The sequence below is a fragment of the Sinocyclocheilus anshuiensis genome, unplaced genomic scaffold, assembly GCF_001515605.1.
Source record: "Sinocyclocheilus anshuiensis isolate Anshui unplaced genomic scaffold, SAMN03320099.WGS_v1.1 scaffold1581, whole genome shotgun sequence".
Classification (NCBI taxonomy): Eukaryota; Metazoa; Chordata; class Actinopteri; order Cypriniformes; family Cyprinidae; genus Sinocyclocheilus; species Sinocyclocheilus anshuiensis.
The window spans coordinates 302,002-327,996 of NW_015540988.1; the positions used below are offsets into that span (position 1 = coordinate 302,002).

The 25,995-nt window shown below is 37.5% G+C and overlaps 1 protein-coding gene across 2 annotated transcripts in view; it reads left to right on the plus strand.

Moving 5' to 3' along the window:
- The window catches only part of LOC107690158 (semaphorin-4G-like), a 38,363-nt gene extending 26,189 nt beyond the window's left edge, over window positions 1-12,174 (plus strand). For both annotated transcript variants that reach the window (XM_016488398.1, XM_016488399.1), the window contains 7 exons: window positions 540-715; window positions 6,528-6,675; window positions 7,459-7,681; window positions 7,784-7,899; window positions 8,090-8,244; window positions 8,835-8,896; window positions 9,494-12,174. In XM_016488398.1, coding sequence (XP_016343884.1) covers window positions 540-715; window positions 6,528-6,675; window positions 7,459-7,681; window positions 7,784-7,899; window positions 8,090-8,244; window positions 8,835-8,896; window positions 9,494-10,407 — 1,794 coding nt within the window. In that variant the 3' untranslated portion in view covers window positions 10,408-12,174. The remainder of the gene's footprint in view (window positions 1-539; window positions 716-6,527; window positions 6,676-7,458; window positions 7,682-7,783; window positions 7,900-8,089; window positions 8,245-8,834; window positions 8,897-9,493) is intronic.
- The last annotated feature ends 13,821 nt before the right edge of the window (window positions 12,175-25,995 follow it).

The window sequence follows — 25,995 nt, forward strand, 5'->3', positions numbered from 1 at the left end:
TCTTATGTGGACCAAGACTGCATTTATTTGCCCACAAATGCAGTAAAACAGTAATATTGTGAAATATTATTACAATTTAAAATAACTCTTTTCTATTTTAGTTTATCCCTGTAACTGCAAAGCTGAATTTTCAGCATCATTACTCCAATATTCAGTGTCACATGATCCTTCAGAAATCATTCAAATATGCTGATTTGCTGCTCAAGAAACATTTCTTGTTATTATCCATGTTGAAAACAGTTAACATGATTGTGGAAACCTAAATATGGTTTCTTTTAGGATTCAATGATGAATGGAAAGTTTAAAAAACAGCATTTGAAATAGAAATCTTTTGTAATATTATAAATGTCTTTACTGTGACTTCGATCCATTTTATGTATCCTTGCTGAATAAAAATAATAATTTCTTTTAAAAAAGAAATCTTACTGACACCAAAGTTTTGAACGGTAGTGTACATGTTAGCAGACCTTTCAGATATCTGCTGTTGCATCTTATGATTTTCTTTCAGCTGTTTTTTTCTCTGTTGTTTCATCTTGTAGAGAGACAGAGGAGGTCTCCTCACGCTACAGAAGAAGTGGACCTCCTTCCTGAAGGCCCGTCTGGTGTGTTCTTTACCTGACTATGAGTTTCACTTCAACGTGTTGCGGAGTGTGTTTTTTCTGGAGGGCTCCAGCCCTCAGGACTCTGTATTCTATGGCATATTTGGTCTGGAATGGTAAGATATCTTTTGTACTATCCTTTTTGCATAAATGCAAATGTATCTATTTGCAATAGTGTTTCGATTTCATTGTGGGTGTCAATTACATTAGTTATCTGTCATGATGAAAGTCACTTCTTCTGGTTCTCCTTCTCAGAAGGAGACCATCTTTCTTAAATGATCCTGGCAGTTGTTTGTGGAAGGTTAAAGTGTTGTGCTGCCGTGCATTCAGGGTGGCATGCAAATGACACCTCAGTCGATAGTGATTAAAGGATTCTGCCAGGGAGCATCGCGTTATTTCGCTGTAACTGGCGGGTTTGTTGAAATGGATTTTTTTCTATTAGTAAGTTAATCTGTCAGCCCTGGCTTGCTCTGGCAGGTCACGTTCTCTCAGGAGATCAGAGAATTTGTTCTGGACACGTTATAAAGAGGCCCGTGAGCCAAGCTTTGACTAGTCATTGATAAAACTGTAAGATGTTGTACTTTCAAGCTCGAGGGCCACATTTCTGTTTTTGTCAGCATGACAGTCAAGCAATTTCTTTTATTCAATAGTTTCCTTTCACACATTTCTTCAGAGCTAAACTGGTTATAACACATCGGTCACACACGCTTAACGTCTGCCGCTTTGACTGACATGACAGTCTTGACGCTCTGCTGAAACAAGAGGGGCGGTTCTGATGAGCTGCCAGGCTATCAATCTGTGGGCTGCGGCTGCCTGAGGTGCAAACCGCAAACATATGAGTAACAGTGATGAATGACAGGACAGGCAGGACTATAATGTCTGCTACGTTAGAAAACAATTAAAGGGGTCATATGATGTTGCTAAAAAGAACATTATTTTGTGTATTTGGTGTAATGAAATGTGTTTATGCGGTTTAAGGTTAAAAAAACACATTATTTTCCACATACTGTACATTATTGTTTCTCCTCTATGCCCCGCCTTTCTGAAACGCGTCGATTTTTACAAAGCTCATCGTCTGAAAAAGCGAGGTGTGCTGTGATTGGCCAGCTATCCAGTGCGTTGTGATTGGCCGAATACCTCAAGCGTGTGAACAGTGTTGTAAATACAACTTAACCACTGATTTCTAGCCAAACAAAGTAGTTTCGCTTTCACAACGAAACACAGCGTCACACACGGCGGCCTAGAGTGAGGAAGGAGAGAGAGAGCGAGACAAGGAGAGACAAATGAAATGAGAATGAGTGCGTCAGCTGAGCTGTGATGACCTGATCACACTGACCTCTAGCAGGCTAAGGTTGAATGACTGTGGTGCCACCATATCATCAGTTTGAGTGTAAAGTTTACTTTGACGTGGGTGCTTGTTTTCCTGAGTATTTGGCAATTCTGATTCAGACATGGAATCTCCAATAAAAGACCTTTTCTCTTAAAGGAAGTGTTCTCACAAAATTGAAATTTGTATCATACATTATCTACTCATGTTGTTGTTTTTTTTTTTGTGAAACAGTAAAAGGAGTTATTTCAAGGGGTCATGAACTGCCTTTTTTATTATTTTGTACTGTTCTCTGAGGTCCCCTTATAATGTTATCAAGATTTTTACATAAAAAAAACATCATAGTTTAGAAGTAATAGGCTATTTTCTGTCCTGTTTTAACCCCCTCATCAGAACGCTCTGTTTGAATAGGCGTGGTGGATTGTAGACTCAGAAGTAAACGCCCACTGCTATGATTGGCTAACAGTTGTGTATGTTTGACAGCCTACATCCTTCATAGATGGATGCTGCTGTGATTTAGGTTTAAAACGCATAAATACTCAGTACATATCAAACAATCTGTAATAACAGACAAAGCAATAGTGACCACATAATAAAAACAGTTCGTCTTTTAGTTTCAATATTTCTGAAAATCCCATGTCGAATTGTGCCTTGTTTGTAAACGAATCCACAGTAAAATGAAGTGAACAAAGGTCTGTGCTCTTACTGATGCGGTCAGGAACTTCATTACAAATAAAGCTCATCCATTCTTTTCTAATGTTGGGATCAGAAGGAAGGCAATGCAAAGACTGAATTTTCCATAACTTGGCACTGCACAGCATCCTGTTGTCTTCGGAGCACCTTTATCGTTTTGTTTCTGCATAGACTGGTGTTTGCCTCTCTCGTTATTTATACTATGTGCACAAAGTGGTGGGCGGGGCTAAACAGGCAGTGATGTAGAAACAGGCGTTGATCTTCTTCTGCGGAGGCGGTGTTTAGCCACACTATTATATCATAGAGTTGTACATTTCCACAACCTGTTGTTTTGGCAGATTGGCTTCAATATAAGCTGTTTTAGACTAACGAGAAAGTTTTGAGTTCTGAAACATACAGGATGTTTTTATAGTACAATGACCTCTTATATGTCAAAAGATCAAGGGAATTGTTATTTCTCAGTTCATGACCCCTTTAACAGAATGCTAAAGCTGCTCTTTTACATAAAAAGTGAACAGCACCTGAGGCTGTGAGGCACCATGAAGATTTTTTTGTTAAAGGGGTCATATGATGCGATTTCAATTTTTCCTTTCTCTTTGGAGTGTTACAAGCTCTTGGTGCATAAAGAAGATCTGTAAAGTTGCAAAGACTAAAGTCTCAAATCCAAAGAGTAATTATGTCCCCACTGGATGCAACAAATGCCTCGTTTATAATGGGTTTTAATGTTTTTGTCTCGTCGCTCCGGCCGGACACGGGATCAACAGTATGTGAGGGGCGTAACATTTCCGTCTCACGCTTGAGGTATTCGGCCAATCACAGCACACCTCGCTTTTTCAGACCGATGAGCTTTGTAAAAATCGACGCGTTTCAAAAAGGCGGGGCATAGAGGAGAAACAATAATGTACAGTATGTGGAAAATGTTTTTTTAACTTTAAACCGCATAAACACATTTCATTACACCAACTACACAAAATAATGTTATTTTTAGCAGCACCCTTTAACTTTTTTTGTTTTTTTTACATTTAAAGTATATGATATATTATTTATACAATATATGTTGTCAGTATATAATTAATATATGTCAATAAAACTATAATGTATGGGATTGTAATCTTCTAACTCATTAATTTTGCTAAAAATATCTGTAACAATTAGGGTTGGGTATCGTGTGAATTTTATCAATTCCGATTCCAATTCCTCTTATCGATTCCGATTAAATAATGATATCAAACATTTATCCTGTGTCTCTTTTTTGCAAACCATTTATTGGAGCTGAATAATACAATGAACAAAACTCAACAGACTACATATAAACTCTTTAAGAGCTGTTTGTGTGCAAAATAGAACTGCATGATTCTGGATAAATTGAGGGGGTTTTTTTTCTTATTTTTTTTCCCCCCCAATGGAAGTTGTGGTTCTCTCGTGATTCGGAAGAAAAAACAGTAGACAACTAAACAAAATCACATGTAATTTATGAATTAATGATTAAATGACTCACTCAAGATGTACTTGTTTCATTACTGGATGAACCAGCGTTCTTGAACGAATCTCTTGTATGATTCAAATGTGGCTGAAAAGAGTGTGAAGCTGTTTCATTCATGACAGCTGCTCTCTTTAGGTCAATGGGAGTGCGAACGCAAATTTAAATGTTCAAATCACACTGGTGTGATCATACTCTGCACGGACGAACCAAGTGATCGCAACATTGTGATCGCACATGTCAAAGGTTGAGGAATGAAACAGACTAATCATTGTAATTTAGGAACAGAATCACGTTGGTGTTTGAATCGTGTTCGCGATCTTTAACGATCTATTAAATTAAAGTGCTTTGTCATGTTGGTGGTGGCACCTCTCTTGCAACATGTTTAGCTATCACAGATATTATACTTAGTTTTTTGCCATCTGATCGCAAATGTAGCCAAATCTTGGAGCGCTTAGATTAGCGAGCAAGGTCCTGGCACATGAAGAAAAAAAAAAAGCGCATAGGAATCGATAGGCAGAATCGAAATTTTAATTTGACAACAAGTATCCGTTTCCTGACCTTAAGTATCCGATTCTGGAATCGGAAGTAGCCCAACTTTGGAGCGCTTAGATTAGCGAGCAAGGTCCTGGCAGATCGCTAGGTCCTCACAGATGAAGAAAAAAAAAAAGCGCATAGGAATAGGATAGGCGGAATCTAAATTTTAATTTGACAACAAGTATCCGATTCTGGAATCGGAATCGATTTTCAATTCCCAACCCTAGTAACAATACACTGATGACATGTTCAAATTAGAAAAACGTGCAACAAATAATTTTGCAAAGCTTAAAGGGTTAGTTCACCGAAAAATTTAAATTCTGTCTTTAATTACTCACCCTCATGTCTTTCCAAACACGTGAGACTTTCGTTCATCTTCTGAACACAAATTAAGATATTTTTGATGAAATCCGAGAGCTCTCTGACCCTGCATAGACAGCAACGCAGCTGACATGTTCAAGGCACAAAAAGGTAGTAAGGACATTATTAAAATAGTCCATGTGAAAACAGTGGTTCAACTGTAATGGTATGAAGCAACAAGAATACTTTTTGTGCACAAAGAAAACAAAAAGAACAACTTTATTTAACAATTTCTTCTCTTCCGTGTCAGTCTTCGACACGCTTTCAGGAGAGTACCACGACGCATGCATGTGGTGCTGCTGATGCAGGAGCCTGGCGTTAAGACATATTGGAAATGAGATGTGGACAAATCTGTTTAAAGCTGCTTTTCCACTATTTGTGTACGATTGTCGTATTCCGAACCCTAGTTCCAGTCATGCAAATCTTTCAGATTGGTTTTGAAGCAACTGTTACTCTCAGGTTATTTGCAATAGTAAAATGAATGAATAATAAGTGTTTGAATATAGCCAGACAAAACCAATGACCGCAAATACATTTGAAAGAAAAACATAATAGGTTTTCTATGGCTAAACAATACAAATAATTATGTAATAATTATAAAATAATTAGGCTGGCTTGCTAATCACAAAAACGCTAAAGAATGCAGCCTCTAGTGTCAGTCACTAGTGTGCCTCTTGAGATCAGGGCAGTGAGGTTTACCTGCACAGCTAAAATTAGTGAAAAGACGGCTTAGCGGCCCAACACTCAGGTACCATTTAAACATGTTGCTGAGCCCAAAAGCTGAAATTTTAATTTTACTGACAATACTTTTTTGGGGGTCATTTTTGACATTTTCTGTTACTGTCTACTGTCATTGTATGGAAAAGAGCAGCTTGGACATTCTGCTAAATTTCTCTTTTTGTGTTCAATGGAAAAAGAATAATCATATAAGTTTCAAATGACACTGTGTGAGTATATAGTGACAGAATTGTTATTTCTAGTTGAAATATTCCATTAAGCTACTACTGGAAGTACTCTTTCCCCTCCATTACTGTTTTTTCCCCCTATAGTCACTTCTAACAAGTGCCCCTTCCTCTTTTTTCACTAGGTTGTACTCATCACTTGAGGAGCTTTGTCTATGTTCCCGTCTCGCCCCCTTCACCCACTCACTGTCATCCCTCACCTCTCTCACTCACGTTTTGATAAATTTGTAATCTATTTTTCGTGTTTCCATGGTTACGCAGTGGGCTTATGAGGGTTTTATGCCGGCATGCCAAGACCTTGAAAACAATGAGCGCAGCACAGGCTGAGAGGCTCTTCGGATAATAAACCCAAGCGTACAAACTGGAAACTGGATCGACCACAAAGCGCTCACACCTAGGCTGATTCACCACTTTCATGAATGCACCTTCTATTCACAAATTTTCTTTGTGCTCCCTTCAAATATATCCTGAAGAAATGGCTGAGTGTGGGTGTTCATCGTCCCAACATTGGCTCAGGGTTTTACCTGATATCATGTAGTGTTGGATTTCTCTCCTTACTTCTTTTTCAGGAAAAACGTAAAGGCGTCTGCGATCTGCCATTACTCCATTTCGGATATCCAGTGGGCCTTTGAGGGGCCTTATATGGAAAGCAAAGAGGACTCGAGCAACAAATGGACCCAGTACACAGGGAAGGTGCCAGAACCACGACCCGGCTCGGTACGGCCAACAGTAGCCATACTGGATTACAGTAATACTGATCCCCTGTTTCATCTTACACTGGCCTGATTATCCTCATCTTTGAAACACTGCCTTCTTGCTGACACTGACGGGGGAAGCACAAGTCAGCACTTCATAGGTTGAGCTACTAAAGTTCTCTAATCACTGTGTGCTTTACGCACAAGTCTCTGCTTCAGAGAGCACAGCGAGGTACAGGTAGAGCGTCGATCTGGTTTCATCCAGAAATCAGACGCTGATGAGCAATTTTATAGAGTGCACATGGAGAAAATGGGCTTATTTCATCAAAGCGTTTTGCCATGGAGATTAGTAGCAGGCAGTAAATCTTTGCTGATTGGCTGCTTTATGAATTTTGAATCTGTGATATTGCTAATGAGCGAGTCTGTATGCGAGTGAGCAGCTTTAATTGCTGTTCGGAAGTTTTCAGAAATTTAAATGATTTTGGTTTTCCTGGCCTATTTTGAGTTTTTGAAAATTAAGTTTTTTTCCTGAAAGCTTTTCTTCTCAAACACTTGAACAGTGTCTGTCGGATAATTGAAATGACAGTTAAATGATGTAAATTTTCAGTCAAGATGCCGAGAATAGCTCAATGTCCTACATTCTCAACAGGTTCTTGGAAATTAGAGTGCAATCCCACTGTGCCAGAAGAAGAGAGAATTTCAGACCCTGTATTGTTTGTGTCTGCTATCCTTTCAATGATGTGAAAATATGGCAGGATGTATGTAGCTATTGTCAGAAAGGAACTTTCCCGTACTTTCTCTTCAGTGCATCACAGATCAACTTAGAGAAAAAGGCATCAACTCATCCACCAACCTGCCAGACGATGTACTTCACTTTGTCCGTCGCCATCCGCTCATGTACAGGCAGATCCTTCCTCAAAAACAGCGCCCCATGCTGTTTAGGAGGAATGTGGACTACACCAAAATTGCTGTACACAGAGTGACTGGTCTAGATGATCGGATGTACCACGTACTCTTCATTGGGACAGGTAATGTATGTTACAGTGACCTTTCTTTAGCTCTTATCTATCAAGCACTTGGCGCTTTTATTGAGTGCAGCAGTGTTCTGAATTGTTTTGATGTTCTTCCAGATGAAGGTTGGATGCAAAGGGCTGTGAAGGTTGACGGTCAGCTGCACATCATTGAGGAGCTGCAGCTATTTGAGGAACCCCAGCCAGTGGAAAGTATAATCATCTCTGAGAAACAGGTTAGAAATGAACCTGTGCACATCCTGGAAGCTGAATTAAATAAAAATGTCTCTAAATCCATCATTACAACAGGTTGTTCTCATTTTAAAGTCTCCAAACCCATTACATTCTGTTTGAATTTATGTGAGTATGACTTGATTTTATGCACAGCCCACAGTGTGAATCTTACTACCCACTTGAACCTTTCAGATGAGTGTGTATGTGGGTTCGCCCACCTCTGTGGTGCAGTTGCCCTTGTCCACATGCAGCAGATATTCCTCGTGCTTTGACTGTGTGATGGCACGTGATCCCTTCTGTGCCTGGGATGGACTGGAGTGTGTGGAGATTACATCACATAACAGAAGGTTTGAGTGTGTGGTCATGAATACTTCTGCTGTCCATTCTTAACTTTTGAATTAATTGATTGAGAGCCACTGTAACTGACATATATCACAGTGTAGGTTCTCTGTCAAATAGAGCTCATAGCATGATTTTGTTTATGTATGTCATGGAACCGCCCACTCCAGTGCATCTTGGATAAGTGTCTGGCTCAGAGCTGGTGAACTCTGATCATTGAAACATTAATATATTGGTATCATTTTGGTTGTCAAACGTTTTTTTTTTCTTTGGCGATATTGAATTTTTCATTGTTCATGATCATTTCCCCTATTTTACATTACAATTACCTTTGCCACCCTAATGCTCACTTAAATGTTGTGATCTTTAGCAAATTGTAAAATTTATATTTATTTTTCATACCGTGCATTATAATGTTGTGATGCCTAAATTCACTGGTAAAACCTGTTTTTAGTTTTATTTAGTTTTATTTTTTTTATTTAGATAACTGGACATTTATTAGTTAGCGGTCATAATATGGACATAATCAGTATTTATTGGTATTGGTCAGAATTAATATCGGTGCATGATAATAACTAATAATAACTTCTGTCTACAGAGCCAATCTGACACAGGACATTCTGAATGGAAACCAGGGCTGTGATGAATCCACAGCAGATGGTATGAAAAATAATTCTTATAATAGTCAGTGTTGCGGTGATGATTCAGTGTTATTTATATACTTTTAAAGTGTTTATTCATATTTTGAATTAGCTTTCATTTTTATATTTTCAGTTTCATTTTAGTTTTAGGGTAAGTTTTAGTCATTTTGTTATATGCTTTTGTCGTTTTTTATATTTCTATTTAGCTTTAATTTAGTTTTAGTTACATATTAATAATTTTAGTACTTTTATTTCAGTTAGCTGCCAAGGCCAAGTTGCCAAGTGTTTTAGTCATTTTAGGTTTTTCATCTAAGACTTTTTCAGTTTGTTTCAGCTTTATTTCCTTTTACAAAAATGATTCTTAATAGACGTAATTTCAGTAAACAACAACACTATGAAGATGTTTAAAATTTGTATAGGCAGTGTGTCTTTTAATTCTTCAATGGTGAAAGTCAGATGAAGTAAATATGAGCCAATATCTAAGGTTGTGGGACCACTCCAGTTTTCGTAGTGTCCAATGAATCACCGTTACTGCGGTAATATGATCTAATTAATTAACCCTAAATTATTCCAGTGTCATTATAACTGATGTGTGCGTGTCATTGCTCTGTCATAGACCAAGTGTTACACCGCTCTCGCTCTGTGATGGCGGGTGATGACGTGCTGCTTCAGTGTGAGCTCAGCTCCAATCTGGCAACCCCTGAGTGGATGTTGAATGGAAAGGAACTGCGGGGTTATGGACTGGACTCTGGTTACCGCGTTGGCACTGACGGCCTCCTGGTCATCGAGGCACGGCCTTACCAAAGCGGCGACTACTGCTGCTTTGCCCTGGAGAATGGTGTCCATGTTCCTGTGGTGATCTACAGCTTGACAGTCCGCCAGGAGCTTCCCGCACCTCCTCCCATGGAGCCAACGCGGCCACGCTTGACCACAGCGATCTACTGGACCATTCAAACTTCCCCAAGTGACTCCCCGGAGGACTTCCATCCGACCCCAGTGTCTCCTCGCTTCGAGTTTCTTTCCGTGAGGAACATGGAGGCAATGTACCTGTCCCTAATCACTATCCTAGGAGGCCTGTGTTTTGTTCTAACAGTCGTCCTGCTTTACGTGGGATTCTGTTTGCAAGGACGGAGGGGTAAACACTCTTTACGGGCTGCAGCTTGCGGCGAAAGAAAGCGAGGTGCCCACTTGGAGCTGAAGACCATCTCCAGCCACTGCAACGGGAAACCGGACGCTCACGACGGCCTGCTGCAGATCGTCCCTGGAGAAGCAACAACGGCCCCCAACAAAGAGCTTCCTCCTGCTCCACCTCTCCCACCGCCTCCAGAATCAGAGTACGTCAATGGACTCTCTGCCACTTTACCCAGCGTCTTACGCAAGATGAATGGCAACAGCTATGTGTTGCTGAGACAGACAGATGGAGACACCACGTCTCCGCTTTGTTACTCCTTCACAGAGGAGCTCAACAGGATCCTGGAGAAGAGGAAGCACACGCAGCTGTGTAGTAAACCTGATGAGAGCTCGGTGTGAAATCGAGATGCGTTTGAACTGCTCAAGTGTTCAAAGGCAGTGTCATCGTCTTAATACCCCTTCTTCACCCAGACTAACTTTAACAGGATGCTAATGAGTAGCCACAGCTGCTTTTATTGGAAGATAAACAAAGCATTGGTATTCCTCTAAAAGGAGCAAAGTCCCTCTCCGTTTACATTTCAAATGTAGAGCTTGTGACTTTCAACAGACTGAGGAAAGCCCACTGGTCACAAATAGCAAAGAATGGACACATACAATGGAAATTCTACCTCTGCAAATTGTATCGCACAGCTTTTGGCTTATTTCAGCATGCTTGCGTTAAATTCAAGTTGGAGTTGGGGACACACAGCAAGGGAACCTTCAAAGCAAAAGAGCCCATCTGGGGGAATCAAGTAAATGATTCAGTTACAAACTAGTTGGAAGAAACATTTACAAGGCAGCGTTGTAAAAAAGCAACAAGATGAACTCAAATGGAGGTATCGCATGGAGCAAATCGTGCAAAACTCTAGTGCCGTCGAGCACTGAATGTCTTTGATATGTCCTTTATTTTAATATTTTCTAATGTATGCCAACACTGACCTTATCAGTAACAGCTTGTGATAATAAGCATAGTTAAAAAGAGCAGGGATAACAGACTTTAAAAACAATTAGAAATGCACTTGATGGTACTAATAGTGTAAATATGGCAATTATTGATAGTTTCACAGGGGTGGGAACCTAGCAAGATGACAGTATTAACCACTGAGATGCACTTTATGGACCGGTAGCATTTGTTTTCCATGAGGTGCTGCTTGTTGTGACAGAGCTGGAGAAGATGGAATGGATTACAAGGACAGGACCGTTGCGAAAGATGTGAAAGCGACAATATGAATTGACTCTGAATGCGAGAGGGAAGACTATGTGCACAGTATCTGTTTAACCCTGAGCAATAGACCCCTAAATGTGTCTGGATTCGTTTGACTTAAGATCTGTTATGTCTGTCATGACTTATGTATGATAAGTCCACATGCACAAGAACTGACATGATTCCTTGTCGGAATCCTTCATCGGAATTCCGGAGTCATTGGCTGCTAGGTCTCCATGGCAACCACAGAGCAGAGGTAAAGCTGATGCTGAACTTCTTAGATTATTCTTTTGACATGACCAATTATTACAGCACCTCTTACAGTCAGGTCTCGCAGTCTTAACAGGGATTAGCGAATTAGCGCAACGTTGTGAAATGATGCTTCTGCTGCCAGTAAATAAACTAAATTCAATTCTAGTCGGGACATGATGAACAATGAGTATTGTAACATGGTGATATTGGGGGGTTTAATTATCCCCTACACTTCCAGTAAGTCCATTAAACTGTTGTGTAAATGTTTGTCCTGGAACTGCTCCAACTGCTCCGACTGCCCACACTTGAGTGCAAGAGCATTTTGGCGTATCTCCCACTACTTAAGGGGAGCGAAGCACCTGGTTCTGTCTGTTTAGATCAGAATATGCAGATTGCAATGGAGCCGAGTGGAGAACATTAAGGCCACATGTTCAGAACAGAGCTAAGATGAGCACTGCTGATAGTGCAGTTCTCTCTCCTTATGCTTTGTGTCCAGACGTATATTGTTTTTGTTTTGTTTAGTAGAGTTGGACTTCCTCATGTCATTACAAACCTGTATCTTGTTATTTTTACACAAAAGAAGACATTTTGAAGTATCTTTCCGTGGCTCTTTCTATACAATGAAACTTTGTAACTTTGTTTTGACCAAAAAGGATAAAAAAAAATTCTTCCTCAGAATATTTGTCTTGTTTTCCAGTAGAAATATCTAAACATTATTAAATTAAGGAAGATTTGCTAGAGAAGCAGAATGACATACAATGAAGTGAATTTATGCTTAAAACAAGAAAAATAAACTTTGAATTAAGATTATTTTTCTTACCCCATTGACAGATATTTTTCTTGTTTCAAGCATAGGATTTCGTTAAGATGTCTTGTTTTCTAAAAAAACAAAAACAAAAGTATGTCGTTTTGCTTCTCTAGTAAATGTATCTTGATTTAATAATGTTCTGATTTTTCTACTGGAAAACAAGATGAAAATACTAAGTAAGAAAATCATTTTTGCTGTGTAGACATACAACTCGTGTTCCAAATATTTTGAAGCCAGATTCAAAATGCATTGCCTTTGACGCAAAAACAACATTGTGTGAGCAGACCTTTTATGATTTGAGCTTGACAGATTGTTTTTTTTTCTCCATCACCTCTCTGAATCCCCCAACAACACCTTTTATATTTCCGTTTGACAAATGGCTTTCATGTCCGCATGCATACACCTCCATCATAGTGTCTAATGAGAGCAGAACAGATCTGCATACACATCTGACCTCCACTCTCCCAGAGGGTCACAATCTGTGATTAGATGCTTGTCCTCATGCAGCTCATATGGTCTGTTCCTGCAACGTTTACATCCCTTGAGTCTTATATTCCTATGAGAGAGGCGCTCCTGCGGATTCTTCTAACATGCCAGGACAGGTTTGTGGATGAGAAATATCTCGTCTGCTGCCCGCATTCAAAGTGAATTTAAAGTGCACTAGAGAGAACGAGATTGACAGAGAAAGATCAAAAGAGAGTCTGGAGAATGCATTGAAATAGATTGGGAAATGGTCATTAAGCGTTTTAGTCTCATTTAGAGCAACTACACAGAGCCCTCAGCAGCGCCGTATCTGATTCCATATTCAAAGATTGCGTATTAATGTCGCTAAAATGCCATTGGTTCTCCTGGGTGTAGTAACTTAACACGATGCGTTGCTTTTGGCTTGTTTTTTGCATATTGCCTGGCTTCAGATGACCTAATGTACCACATAAAGAGTCATATCAACCACTTTTATGATATTTTTTTAATGTTGTGTAATGGCAAGAGCTACATAATGATTTCAGTTTTAGCAAATAATCGCAGCATACAGGTTTGGAATGACATGAGGGAGAGAGAATAATAATTCCCATTTCTGGGTAAACTATCAAAACGCCGAACCTTTAGGCTCAAAACTTTTTGGATTTATTTTTATTTTTTGACCGAGCACAGTCCCAAAAATTTAAATGTTGACAACAAGAAAATATGACATTATCAGACATTTCAGCCCTTACAAAACAATCTCTTTGCGGCGTAATCCATAAAGCATAATGGAGTCGTCGTTGAGGTTTATGGGAGAATTGTTACTGATTGAGTGTGTTACATTGTTTTGTTGTTGTACTATTAAGCCATTCGCCATTTTCAATATGAACTTAATACTTAATGAAAAATTAAAGAGGTTTGTGCCCTGTATAGATGACCAAAAGAGACATATATTGAGTTTAATTACTCCCTTCAGTCATGCATAATTTATTCCAGTATATTACAATATAACTGAAAAATGTGTCAGTGGAACTATTTATTTTATAGCTTTGTACAGTTTTGTGTATATTTATTTTCGTAATGTTTCAAACTGGGATTTTCTAAATTGTGGTTGGTTAATGGTGCATGCATATGCATTTTTGAGAACATTTACAATTGTTGAAAACCCAAAAATATATAATAGATATAAAAACATAATATAAACGTGATGCTGATAATAATAATAATAGAAATGAAATTAAACCCAAATAACTCTAATAAAGCATGTGTTAATTCCATTTCCATTATTACAGTATTTTCCAAAATTTTTTACATTGTTTCCAGTTGTATATGAGCTAAAATGTTACACCATATTCCAACTAAGATGGTATGCTTCCTATTTCTCATTTTGTGTTCAGAAAATATTGTTAAACCTCCTGCAGAGCCGACCATGTCTCAGAGTCACTTCAGTGCACAGTTGTATGCCTCTTCAGTCGTGGGCAGGATTGTGTGGGCTGCCTCTGGAACTGCATTTAATGAAGCTGGTTAGACCTGTGCCTGTCACCATGGTGAAAAAGACCATAGAATTATCAATTCGCTTCATGTTTAATTCTCTACCGCTCTCTCCATGCAAGAAACATTCTCGACTATCTTGCCCTGTGTGCGTTCAAACAGTCATAGCCCAAGGTGCATTTAATGTATGTCTTTTCTTTTGTCCAAGGGTAAAGTGTTATGCTTTGTGTTTAATTAACACAGTAATACTACAGGGACGTACTTGCAGGGGAGGAGGCTGAGAAGTGTGAATTCATTATGTTCAACATCAGAAACTTGTAAGTCTGTTTACATTTTACCTAGTAAATTATTTTAATAAACAGTACTGATGATTCTGTTCGTGTCTTTTTGCTTTTTGGTAATACATGAAATAAATGCATGAGTCGAGCATAATATTCAAAATGAGGTTAGCATACCTCACCTGTGTTGACGTGTAGGTGCTACAACAAGTTATACAACATGTTATTAGCACTCGATATAGCTGGAACAGGTTGTTCTGTGGTCAACCGGAATTCACCAACTGACAGAATCTTTTCTCTTTCTTATTGACTTCAAATCTGCTGCAGAGAATGAATTGAAACAAAGCACTCCGACACGGATCAGTCCAGATTTTAACTATGAGAGGTTGTGGGAGGCGTTTCATTCATGAGGGTAGTCACAAATCACCAGCAGTGTTGGGGAAAGTTACTTTTAAAAGTAATGCATTACAATATTGCGTTACTCCATAAAAAAGTAACTAATTCCGTTACTTAGTTACTTTGTATGGAAAGTAATGCGTTACTTTACTAGTTACTTGAAAAAAGTAATCTGATTACGTAACTCGTGTTACTTGTAATGAGTTACCCCCAACACTGATCACCAGTTCATCCATTAAAAAGGAGTAGGCTATTTATTGTTTTATTAACAATGAGTAATGTGCTATAATCTAATTTGGTCTAACGATACCCATCCTGCATAAACATGCATTAATCTGTCACCATCACAAAGGTTCAGAATGTTTTTACTGGTCAGTTTTGGAACCAGAGCCAAGGAGAGAAACAAATCTCTAAAGAGATTCAAACATTTATGGCATCATAGTAAACCATTATGTCACATGACAACAGAAGGTGCAGGGTTATGCTGGTCATTATGTTGGTTATCGCCTGGTGGAATGATACAGGATAAGAGAGCGGGAGATAAGCGGTGTTTGTACTTAATTTACAGCGACGGCCCTCCGGTTTAGCCTTTATCGTAATCAGACAACACAGAGATTTAATTGTATGAAAATTTCTTATCACGGTTATAGTGACCAAAATTATCAGTTATCAGTAGGCTATTGTCACGGTATTGTTAAAATGTGCTGGAAATGTTCAAAAAGTACACAAATCGTTTCACCAAGTTTTATATTTAAAATCAACAAACAGCAAATAAAATTACTTTTTGTTTGCGTAAACACTACCTAACATTACCAATGATGTCCAGATTTTAATCGACAACATGACTGACAACATTTTATCTAACACGTACAAAATGTTCAAATAAAACGTTGAAAAGGTTTTATAAAATGAAAATGAAATCTCACATTTCAGCCTTTAAATAAAGAAAAGGGTTAAGTCAAAATGATAATTGATTAATAAATGATCATATGTATTTTATCTGCTCCATAAATAATTCTAAATACCTTAGGGAATTCAAATTCGGTCCGTTTTTTGGCCAGACAAAAACTGCACACAGGCTGAATGTAAATGTTACTCTCTGTAAACCCACTCTCTGACACTAGGTGGTGCTTATGGAACAGCAGAATAAGCATTGCGATTAAGAGCACTACTTTAGGTAGGCTATTATATGGAGCGAAGATGAAAACAAAATGCCATTGAATCTTTTCTGAAGTAAGAACCTTCAGAGGTACATCCATATAATTAATTCATTCATATATTCATTTGTACAATTCCCTTAGCACTCTTTTAAACCCAGCTTTCCCCCATGTTTTCACACAAAACGAAACTACACTGCGGTGTGCGCAGGTCAAACTGTTACTTAAGTAGGCTCCTTGGACAGTATTTATTTATCCTGTTCAAATCGCAGTAATCGAATACGGTTTTAATGATGATTAAAATATGAAACGGTAGCTATTACTAACTGTGGGGAATTTTATCATGATTTATCGTCAAACCGGTAGGCTAATTGTTTCATCCCTAACACTGACAGAACATAGGCCTAAATACAATAAATATTGTCATTTAACTAGATAATAATTATATATTTAATAAATAGGCTATATAAAAACATTAGCTTCTGTTAGACTAATCTCTGACAAACTGATGATTCACTGCTTCTGGAGATTCTGGACAAAACATACCATATCATTTGTGCTCAGTCACACCATACTATTCAGCTGATAGCATATATGATGGCACAAGCAAAAGAAGTCGAAACCATGTCACTCGTGGCTCATACCCTTTTGCACTTCTGCTTTAATATTTTTATAGCCTATCTGTTGTGTCACTTCCTAGTTTATGACTAACTGTGGTGATCTCCAGCTGTGCATAATCGTGTCATTGTTGAGTAAGGTTCAGTAAACATCATGTGCGTGTGTTAAAGGTTAAAGTGCAGTGATCCCTGGTGGAAATCCCTCTAGTTGAACTTCATTCGATCAGCCCGTTGCACTCGTCACCACACCTGCTGGAGCGATAGAATTACTGTAATTTGGGGGTTGCCAGGTTATCGCAACAAAAACACGCCCAACTGCTACTCAAATCTAGCCCCATATCACGTTTCAGATCAGAATCAGAATCAGAATGAGCTTTATTGCCAGGTATGTTTACACATACGAGGAATTTGTTTTCGTGACAGAAGCTTCCACAGTGTAACAGAATGACAGTGACAGAACAAAAAACACAGATAATAAAAAATAAAAAATAGAACAAGTAAAATAAGAAATAAAAAATATACAAATCGACAATTGTATGTACAGGTATATAACAATAGACAGTTGTATGTACAGGTATATTATGTGCAAATTGAAATGTAGACTGAGTATGTGTGTTAGATAAATAAGCGTATGAGTGTATTAGTGTGTGTTCCACAGTTATTGTTAAGTGTTCATGAGATGGATTGCCTGAGGGAAGAAACTGTTCCTGTGTCTGGTCGTTCTGGTGCTCAGTGCTCTGTAGCGTCGACCAGATGGCAACAGTTCAAAGAGGGAGTGTGCTGGATGTGAGGGGTCCAAGAGTGATTCTGCCAGCCCTTTTGCTCACTCTGGATAAGTACAGTTCTTGGAGAGAAGGGAGGGTTGTACCAATGATTCGCTCAGCAGTCCGGACTACCCTCTGTAGTCTTCTGAGGTCAGATTTGGTAACTGAGCTGAACCAGACAGTTATAGAAGTGCAGAGGACAGATTCAATGATGGCGGAGTAGAACTGTTTCAGCAGCTCCTGTGGTAACAGAATGACAGTGACAGAACAAAAAACACAGATAATAAAAAATAAAAATAAATAAAAAATAGAACAAGTAAAATAAGGAATAAAAAATATACAAATCGACAGTTGTATGTACAGGTATATAACAATAGACAGTTGTATGTACAGGTATATTATGTGCAAATTGAAATGTAGACTGAGTATGTGTGTTAGATAAATAAGCGTATGAGTGTATTAGTGTGTGTTCCACAGTTATTGTTAAGTGTTCATGAGATGGATTGCCTGAGGGAAGAAACTGTTCCTGTGTCTGGTCGTTCTGGTGCTCAGAGCTCTGTAGCGTCGACAAGATGGCAACAGTTCAAAGAGGGAGTGTGCTGGATGTGGGGGGTCCAGAGTGATTCTGCCAGCCCTTTTGCTCACTCTGGATGAGTACAGTTCTTGAAGAGTAGGGAGGGTTGTACCAATGATTCGCTCAGCAGTCCGGACTAGCCTCTGTAGTCTTCTGAGGTCAGATTTGGTAGCTGAGCTGAACCAGACAGTTATAGAAGTGAAGAAAATGAACGTTTTTTTGGCGGGGTTCCCCTGGTAAGATTCGCAATTTAGGGACTAAATATCACGTTATTGGGATCGCTTCAACCCACGGAAACAGTGTTAAAGTAGCCCAATTCCGCGGGAAAACCACGGACTTGGCAACACCGGACCCGTTCAGTTGCACTTCAGGTATCACTGACTCATTTGCTGCTAGGCGGTGCTTGCTGTGCAGGACATTTCCAGGTAACCTCTCTGTGACTGGCAAAACAAAGTCTGAAGGGAACCCTGCTGTGCAACATATGGGTTACCAAGCAACAAAACAATGTTTTATACTTATATACATGTCCAGGTGCTGCGTTGAATTGTAGGTGGAGAATTGCAGCAGACTTTTATGCACTCTGTGCTGATAGGGTAGGAGTAATTGTCTATTTTATTAGGGTTCCTCTAAGATTTAACTCACCAGTTCATATCTTGACATGGTTTATATGCATGTCTGGTCTGTAAAGGTTTTCCTTTCTGTTAACACGTGGCAATAACAAATTATAATATATTGACCTTTACTATGTCTTGCTTTCTCTTTTCATTCTGCCTGTTTGTCTGTCTCAAATGTGTTGTTTGTCTTGCAGGCAACGCCCTGAACCAGAGGAACAGGCTGTTCATCACGAGATTTTTTTCCACCATCATGTAGTGGCATGTACTTTCTCATCTATTTTCAAAAAAAGATTGTTTTGACACTGCATGGTGCTTGATAAGAATCTGTTACTCCTCTGAAGATGATAGACACGCAGGATCCTATTACAGTTGCCTTTAGGTTGATGCCTTATAGCAGCTATAAGAGGGAAGTATGAGATGTTTTCAGAAATGTGCCCTTACATCTCGAAGCATCAAATCTCTCATGGATATTTGGTAATACAATAGCACTACAATACATTCCAGGAGACTCTTTCTGCTGAAGTCTCTCCTAACACTCTGATCTTTTTGATGAAATATGTCGCCATCTAGTGATCAACCATGTAAGATACAAGCACTGCATGAGACGATTTTAGACCAGGCATCATTTTGGATAGTTGGTAATAATGGATGTATGATTCTTAATCGTGTAGGCCTATTTGATTTTACTGATAACAACGAATCGATTATAGATATCATAACCGTTATACTTAGAAGAATTATTAACGTGTCATTTTTTGGTAAGAAATGCTTTATTGATGAATAATGCCACTCAGAGGCGGACTTAACCATTAGGCAAAGGTAGGCGACCGCCTTGGGCCCCCAAAAGCCAAGAGCCCCCTAAAATGCTTTTTATATGCGAGATGCGCGTTCAGTGCGGACGCACAAGTGGTTGCTCTGGTGTTCATTACCACGACAACCGTCTGTGCGTCCGCGTTGAACGTGCTTCTTAGCAAAAGTAGGGCCATGTAGAAAATGGGGACGGAATCCCGGAATCTATTCATAAAACGGAATTTACCGCGTAACGCGGAATGTGACGGAATGAACGGCGCAGACGCGCGTTTCATTTGCTAGTTTGCTATTTAAGCACACGCAACGCTCGCGGTTGTCGTCTGTAGTAGCTAAATAGTAATTTTGCCATTTAATATGCACATACACTAGTCCATATCGCGGTTTGATTGAAGTGTACTGAATTGCATTTGATTTATTCATTCAATATTTGACGAATTCCGTGACATTGCTCGTTACACAGTAAACTTCTGTTGTGTAGCATTTTGAATGTACAAAAATTAAAGGGTTTGTTTAATTTTCATTGGAATAAAAGATAGATTAATGTTTTCGCCTTCATTTGATTACCGGAAAAATGAAAATACACAACACAGAATTTCTAAAAAATTAGTAAATAAAATAAAAATTTCATAAGGCCCTATTATTGTATACAAATTAATAAATTAAGTTGTTTTTATGAATTCAATTAATTAGATATGTTTTTGATTAAACCATTAAAACGGAATACAGAAAAATTTAAATAAAAAAAAAAAGAAAGCGCAGAATTTGGGCCCTAAGAATGTAATTTTTGTTAAACTTTTAATAGGTCTAAATTGCTGTGAAATTAAACAAGTTTCATGATTTTAATTAATTAGACATGTTTTTTTTGTTAAAATTTAATATAATCATTCAGAAAAATTAAAAAGAAAAAAAAAACTGAATCCAGAAAAATTAAAACGGAAAAAAAGATTTTGAATTGTCGCTGGATCATTTTAAGGAATCACTGCCATTTGTAAGCATGACATAAGTGCCGCTATCAACTTGAACCCTAAAGTGCTAAATTATTTCAACTCTGTCAGAGTAAGTTTGGAATTTATGTTAAACTATCGGTTGATATAAATCAGTTTGCACTATAATGAATAATATTATAATTGAAAAATATTAATAACCCAATACAATTTTCTTTTAAAACGTGTTTTCTGCCGGTTCTGTTGCATTCAAAATATTTTGTGACTGTATTATATGGTTGAAGGTTTGTACAAAAATAACTGGTTCCTTAACTTGCAAATATCATTATACCACAGTAAATTATTTACAGTCAGAATTATCGTGCTTTGTGCCAAGAAGAATATTTTTTTTCTGTAAAAATGCTGACTGTAATCTTGATGAAGCCTATAGGAGCATAAACATAATGAAATAGTGAAAACTTACCTCTGTTTGAACTGTGTGGTCTCTCCCTCAGATATGATGCCGGGAAGATTAAATATTATTTTTAAAGGTGAGAAAAGTCTAACTAAACAGAAAGTGCAAGGTAAAAGACTGCATTATTCAATTGCATTAAAAAAAATCAAAAATATTTTAGAAAAAAAATAATAGAATTCTAAGTAAAAGTGAAATTAGATTTCTAGATTAATTCAGCATTAAAATGGAATGCTATTATGATGAAAGTTCTGATGAAATGCGAACAACAAAATTATTTTATTATTTTATAAATGACTGATATATAACAACAGAACCATGTTTTGCAATGCATCCTTATTTAGATATCTAAAAAATAATGTAAAAGTTGTGATTTGTGAGTGGTTTGTCTCAGCAAATCAGATGATTCAGCTCCCCAGGGCTGGTGCTGTGACATTTACATAAAAAAGTTACATCCTTCCATTTGTGACCTGTGACTGGATACACTGAGTCTGAATAATTGCCTGGACAGCAGGACAGTTTTCTTGACAAAGTGAGGTACTTATTTTCTTCTAACTTACTTTCTGCGTGAATTCAATCAAGCATCAAAAACAAAAGAGAAAGAAGATAAATTTTTCCAAACAGTGCTCAGACTCTGTGTTCTGCCTGTAAGGTAAACACTTAAAATCTCAGTTTAGCCTTAGAATTTTTATTTCAGTATGTAATTTATTGAATATGTGTGAAAACAGCTGCAACACTCCCATCCCATTCCATCCCTGTGATCTATTTCCTGTCTCCAGAGAGACCAGACACAAGTTTACTCTTTGAGTTCTGACCGCAAATGGAGTAAACTTTAATTGAGTTAGATGATCCTGCTGCTGCTGCAAAAAAAATCCTGGATTAGAGATTATCTCACTGGGTGTTTATCTCTCAGAGGGTGTTCCAGAGGGAATTAACCCAGTTAACAATGGAAGCAGTGGAAGCAGATGGCAGTGTGTCGCAAACTCAACTTTATAGACCTGTATGAACAGTGCTGTCCTCAAGTAAAGTTCACACAGGATTACTAGAGACCAGCCCAGAGTAAAATACACTGACACCTGCTGGCTGGGTTGTGCCTGTTGTCAGGGGCTTGACTGCTATACTTATAAAACCTGTATAAATACACACTCTCGGTTATAAGGTTCAGTACGATTTTTTTTTTCAGTCAAATAATTTCAGTTCAAATAATTTGATTCAGCTAGGATGCATTAATTTGATCAAAAGTGACAGTAAATACGTTTAAGGTTACAAAAGATTTCTATTTCAGTTGTTTTCAACATTGATAAAAATAAGTAATGTTTCTTGAGCAGCAAAGCAGCATATTAGAATGATTTCGGAAGGATCACGTGACACTGAAAACTGGAGTAATAATGATGAAAATTCAGCTTTGCATCACGGGAATAAATTTCAATTTTTAAAATATATTACAATAGAAAACACTCATTACAATCGTAGTATTTTACAGTATTACTGTATTTTTCCTTCAAATAAATGCAGCCTTAGTGAGCATAATGCAATTTAAATATTTACATGTTTTTATATATATTTTTAATAAAAAATAATTTTAATAAAGTTAAAATGCATTTTGAGATTTGAAGATTCCTTGTTGCACATTGGTCATTCATGTGTTTTAATGCATTTTACTTAAAGTGTAAAAATGAAGTAGGCTATTATAATGTATTACAACTGTGCTTAAGGTAATGTAATGCATTATTATTATTAAATAAAGCATTACAATACATAATTCATCTATTAAGAAAACTTTTATAATCCTTAGGGTAAGGGTAAAGTGTAAAAAAGCTATTTAAGGACGCTAGGAAGACTCAAGGGAGGTTGTCAATCATTCAAGGATATAAGGATATAATGCTTCAAGAAACCTACCTGCAAAGCTACAGTACTGTTAAAAGTTTTAGGCAATTGTGTAAAAATGCTGTAAAATGAGGATGCTGTCATAAATAGATTTTCTTTGTCAAATAACTTCTATTGACTAAATTAAATCAACCATTTGGTGTGACCATTCTTTGCGTTTAAAGCAGCTTTTGCCCTAGGTGCACTTGCGCATAGTTTTTCAGGTAGCTTTGCAGATAGGTTTCTTGAAGCATCTTGGAGACGTTGCCACAGTTCTTCTGGATTTAGTCTGTCTCAGTTTGTTCTGTTTCTTCATGTCATTCCAGACAGACTGGATGATGATGAGATCAGATCTCTGTGTGGAGCACTGGCTGTTGTCAGACTCCTTGTGCAAACAACAATCTCACTGGATTATTACAATTAATGACAAAATGAATGTTTGGAAATGTAAACTGATATTTCCTATTGACACACTACAGCAAAAGATAGAAATAACTGACTTAAAACCATTTTTTAGCTGTTGAAAATACTAGTCTTCTAATAATTTTGGCCACCACTGTATATATAAATTTACCTTGAAAAAAGCTTGGAGAAAATATACATGAGATATACATGTATACACAACTAAATATATATATAGTTGTGTATACTTGGTTACATGTTTTGCTGTGCTTCAGTTCCAAATCAGATAAACTAGTGACTGTTGTTTAGCAGTTTATTCTGTTTCCTCTTGTCCACTCACTGAACCATGTTATCTGAAACATCAGCAGTTTTCAGTAAACAGAGTAACGGTGCTCTGAACATACAAATTAAAAGGTGAAATTATCAAATATATCAGCTCTGACCCGTGTACAACGCTAAAGACATATTGACTCTCTGAATACTTTATCTTAATGTAAATGTCTGATCTGTTCATATATGCTTAAGAAATTTGAGCATGACTCTTGTATTATGATCTGAGACACATAATCTCTGTCCCCGGCACAGAGGTTTTCTTTTCTTCATGTGTCATTCTGAACTGAAGCAGGGCCTCACTAATGACACAGCGAGGAATCTAACCCCACATCTGCTGGAGGCTCAGGAGACAGACTGAGGCATTGTGGGAACGGTTGTGAAGGTACAATGCATGCTTTGTGTTTGCTCATTTAATGTAGATTAGTGCATTTCAATATATTAATAATAATTTATTGATTTAAATGATTTTAAGACATCCTGCGGCCCCCTTAAAAGTTTGCTGAGGCTCTGTGGTTGACAGCCACTGACGAAACACTGAGATCTTTTGAGAAAAATCTAAGAAGCAGGAGCCTCGTCAAAAGTCTGCATTTGATCTCATTGCTGTCTAGGAGAAACAACTGATATATTAAACTGATCAACTTTTCTTTCTTATGGAAAAGTAGCTTAAAGTGAAAACAGCAAAGCGCCATGATGGGTTTTTAATGCAGCAGTTAAGATCCAGCCTGCAGCTGTTTATATCTCAGTATTTCCACATGTCTCGTATCACCCGTACTCCTTGAGTATTGCAAATGAAAGCTTTTAAGCGAGTGATTGAGACTGCGAGGGTTTGTTTTTCTTCCCAATGAAAGCCCACTGGAGAGAGATGAAGGGGGTGGATAGTATTAAGAAAAAGAAGTGAACAGCTGCATGTACCGAAGAGTTCTTGGAGTTTTCTGTGGATGTACAAATGCCAGGGATGACAAACACACAGCTGCTGAGGGGTTAACCTCAGTTCCCATCGCTGCAGTCAGTAAATGAATGTGAGCGCAGTCACGCATATGTAAATTCATAAACACATAAATAGTTGTGTTGTGTTTTGGGTTCACAGCACACTCACCTCCCCACATTCACAGCTACAGACAGGAAACCAGTGCAGCCGTTGCAGACCATTCCACTGAGATAGTACCTAAATCAGGAGCATAAGAACAGCTCTGACATTGCTTAACAGCTTTTAATGTATTTTCCTTTATAGATCCCCTACTGGTGATTACATAAGGATCTAGTGAGAGAAAAATCACTGAAAATGAATGTGAGTTGTGTTTATGCTTGTAAGAGATTTGGGTTGCATAGGGTCATTTTTAATAAATTTAAAATATAACTATAAAAAATGTAATATATAGTTATATATTTTTTATTATTATATATTATTATAGTTATAATATAATATAATATAGAGCACTTTACAACATTAGATAACATTTGTTAATGCAATACATTGTCACCTTTGTTAACATTAGTTAATGAAAATACAACTGTTTATTGTACTGTCCATTATATAATATTAACAGATACTATTGTTGGTCTTAAATATGTATTAGTAAATGTTGAAATCTCCATTAAATTAATGCTTTATAAGTATTTTTCTTTGTTCATTTGTGTTTACTAATGTATTTTTTACTAATGTTAACAAATGGAACCTTATTGTAAAGTGTGATTTAATTTTGTCTTCTATTTAACTTTCTCTTTACCTATCCTAACTTTTTCCATTTATTGCACTTTCTAAATGAACGTTCATACATTCTGTCATTTTCTCAAGACATTTATTCATTTTTCTTCACAAGGCAATGCTCAATGATGGGTCAGTGAGCTGGGGAATTAGTTTCAGTCTTGGACCCCCCATTTCCCCATTCTCCATTTACATCAATTCTGTCCTTTTTCATCATTATTAACTTTCATGCTGAATTAATTCTCTACAATGTCCTATGCTTGATTTGAAAATATGAGTCTGCTGTGCTAATGTGGCTGGACGCAGTACTTATACAGTAAATTTAGACGGAAGTGTTCTCCATAATTTCCATTCTTCCATCACACAGAGTGTTACTCTCTGTACTTCTGCAATACAATACTTAAGCACATGTCTTATAATTAAGTAATATACGTATAAATAAGTTCTCTCTAATGGAAAAACACAGAATCTTAGATTAATTGATAATTATAATAGCTTGCAAAAAACAGATTAGTATGTTTGATGTTGTACTATATTTGTATGTGTGTAGATGTACAGTTACAGGCAATGTTTCTTTAAATGCATAGTGCCTAAAATAGTCTGCGTTTCTCTGTTTCTGGACATAGTGCACGTGGATGTTCTCCATGGGAGTTTCAGCCGTTCCACATTAAGAGCAGCTCTCCCCACACCCTTCACTTCTATTCCTGTCTTTTGATAATTTGTCATTCTGCAAACTTAAGAAGTCCAGGCTAATGCTTTATTCATTCATATACACTAATTACAGAAGAATTTTTCCTTATATTTTCTGTAAAGGCGAATT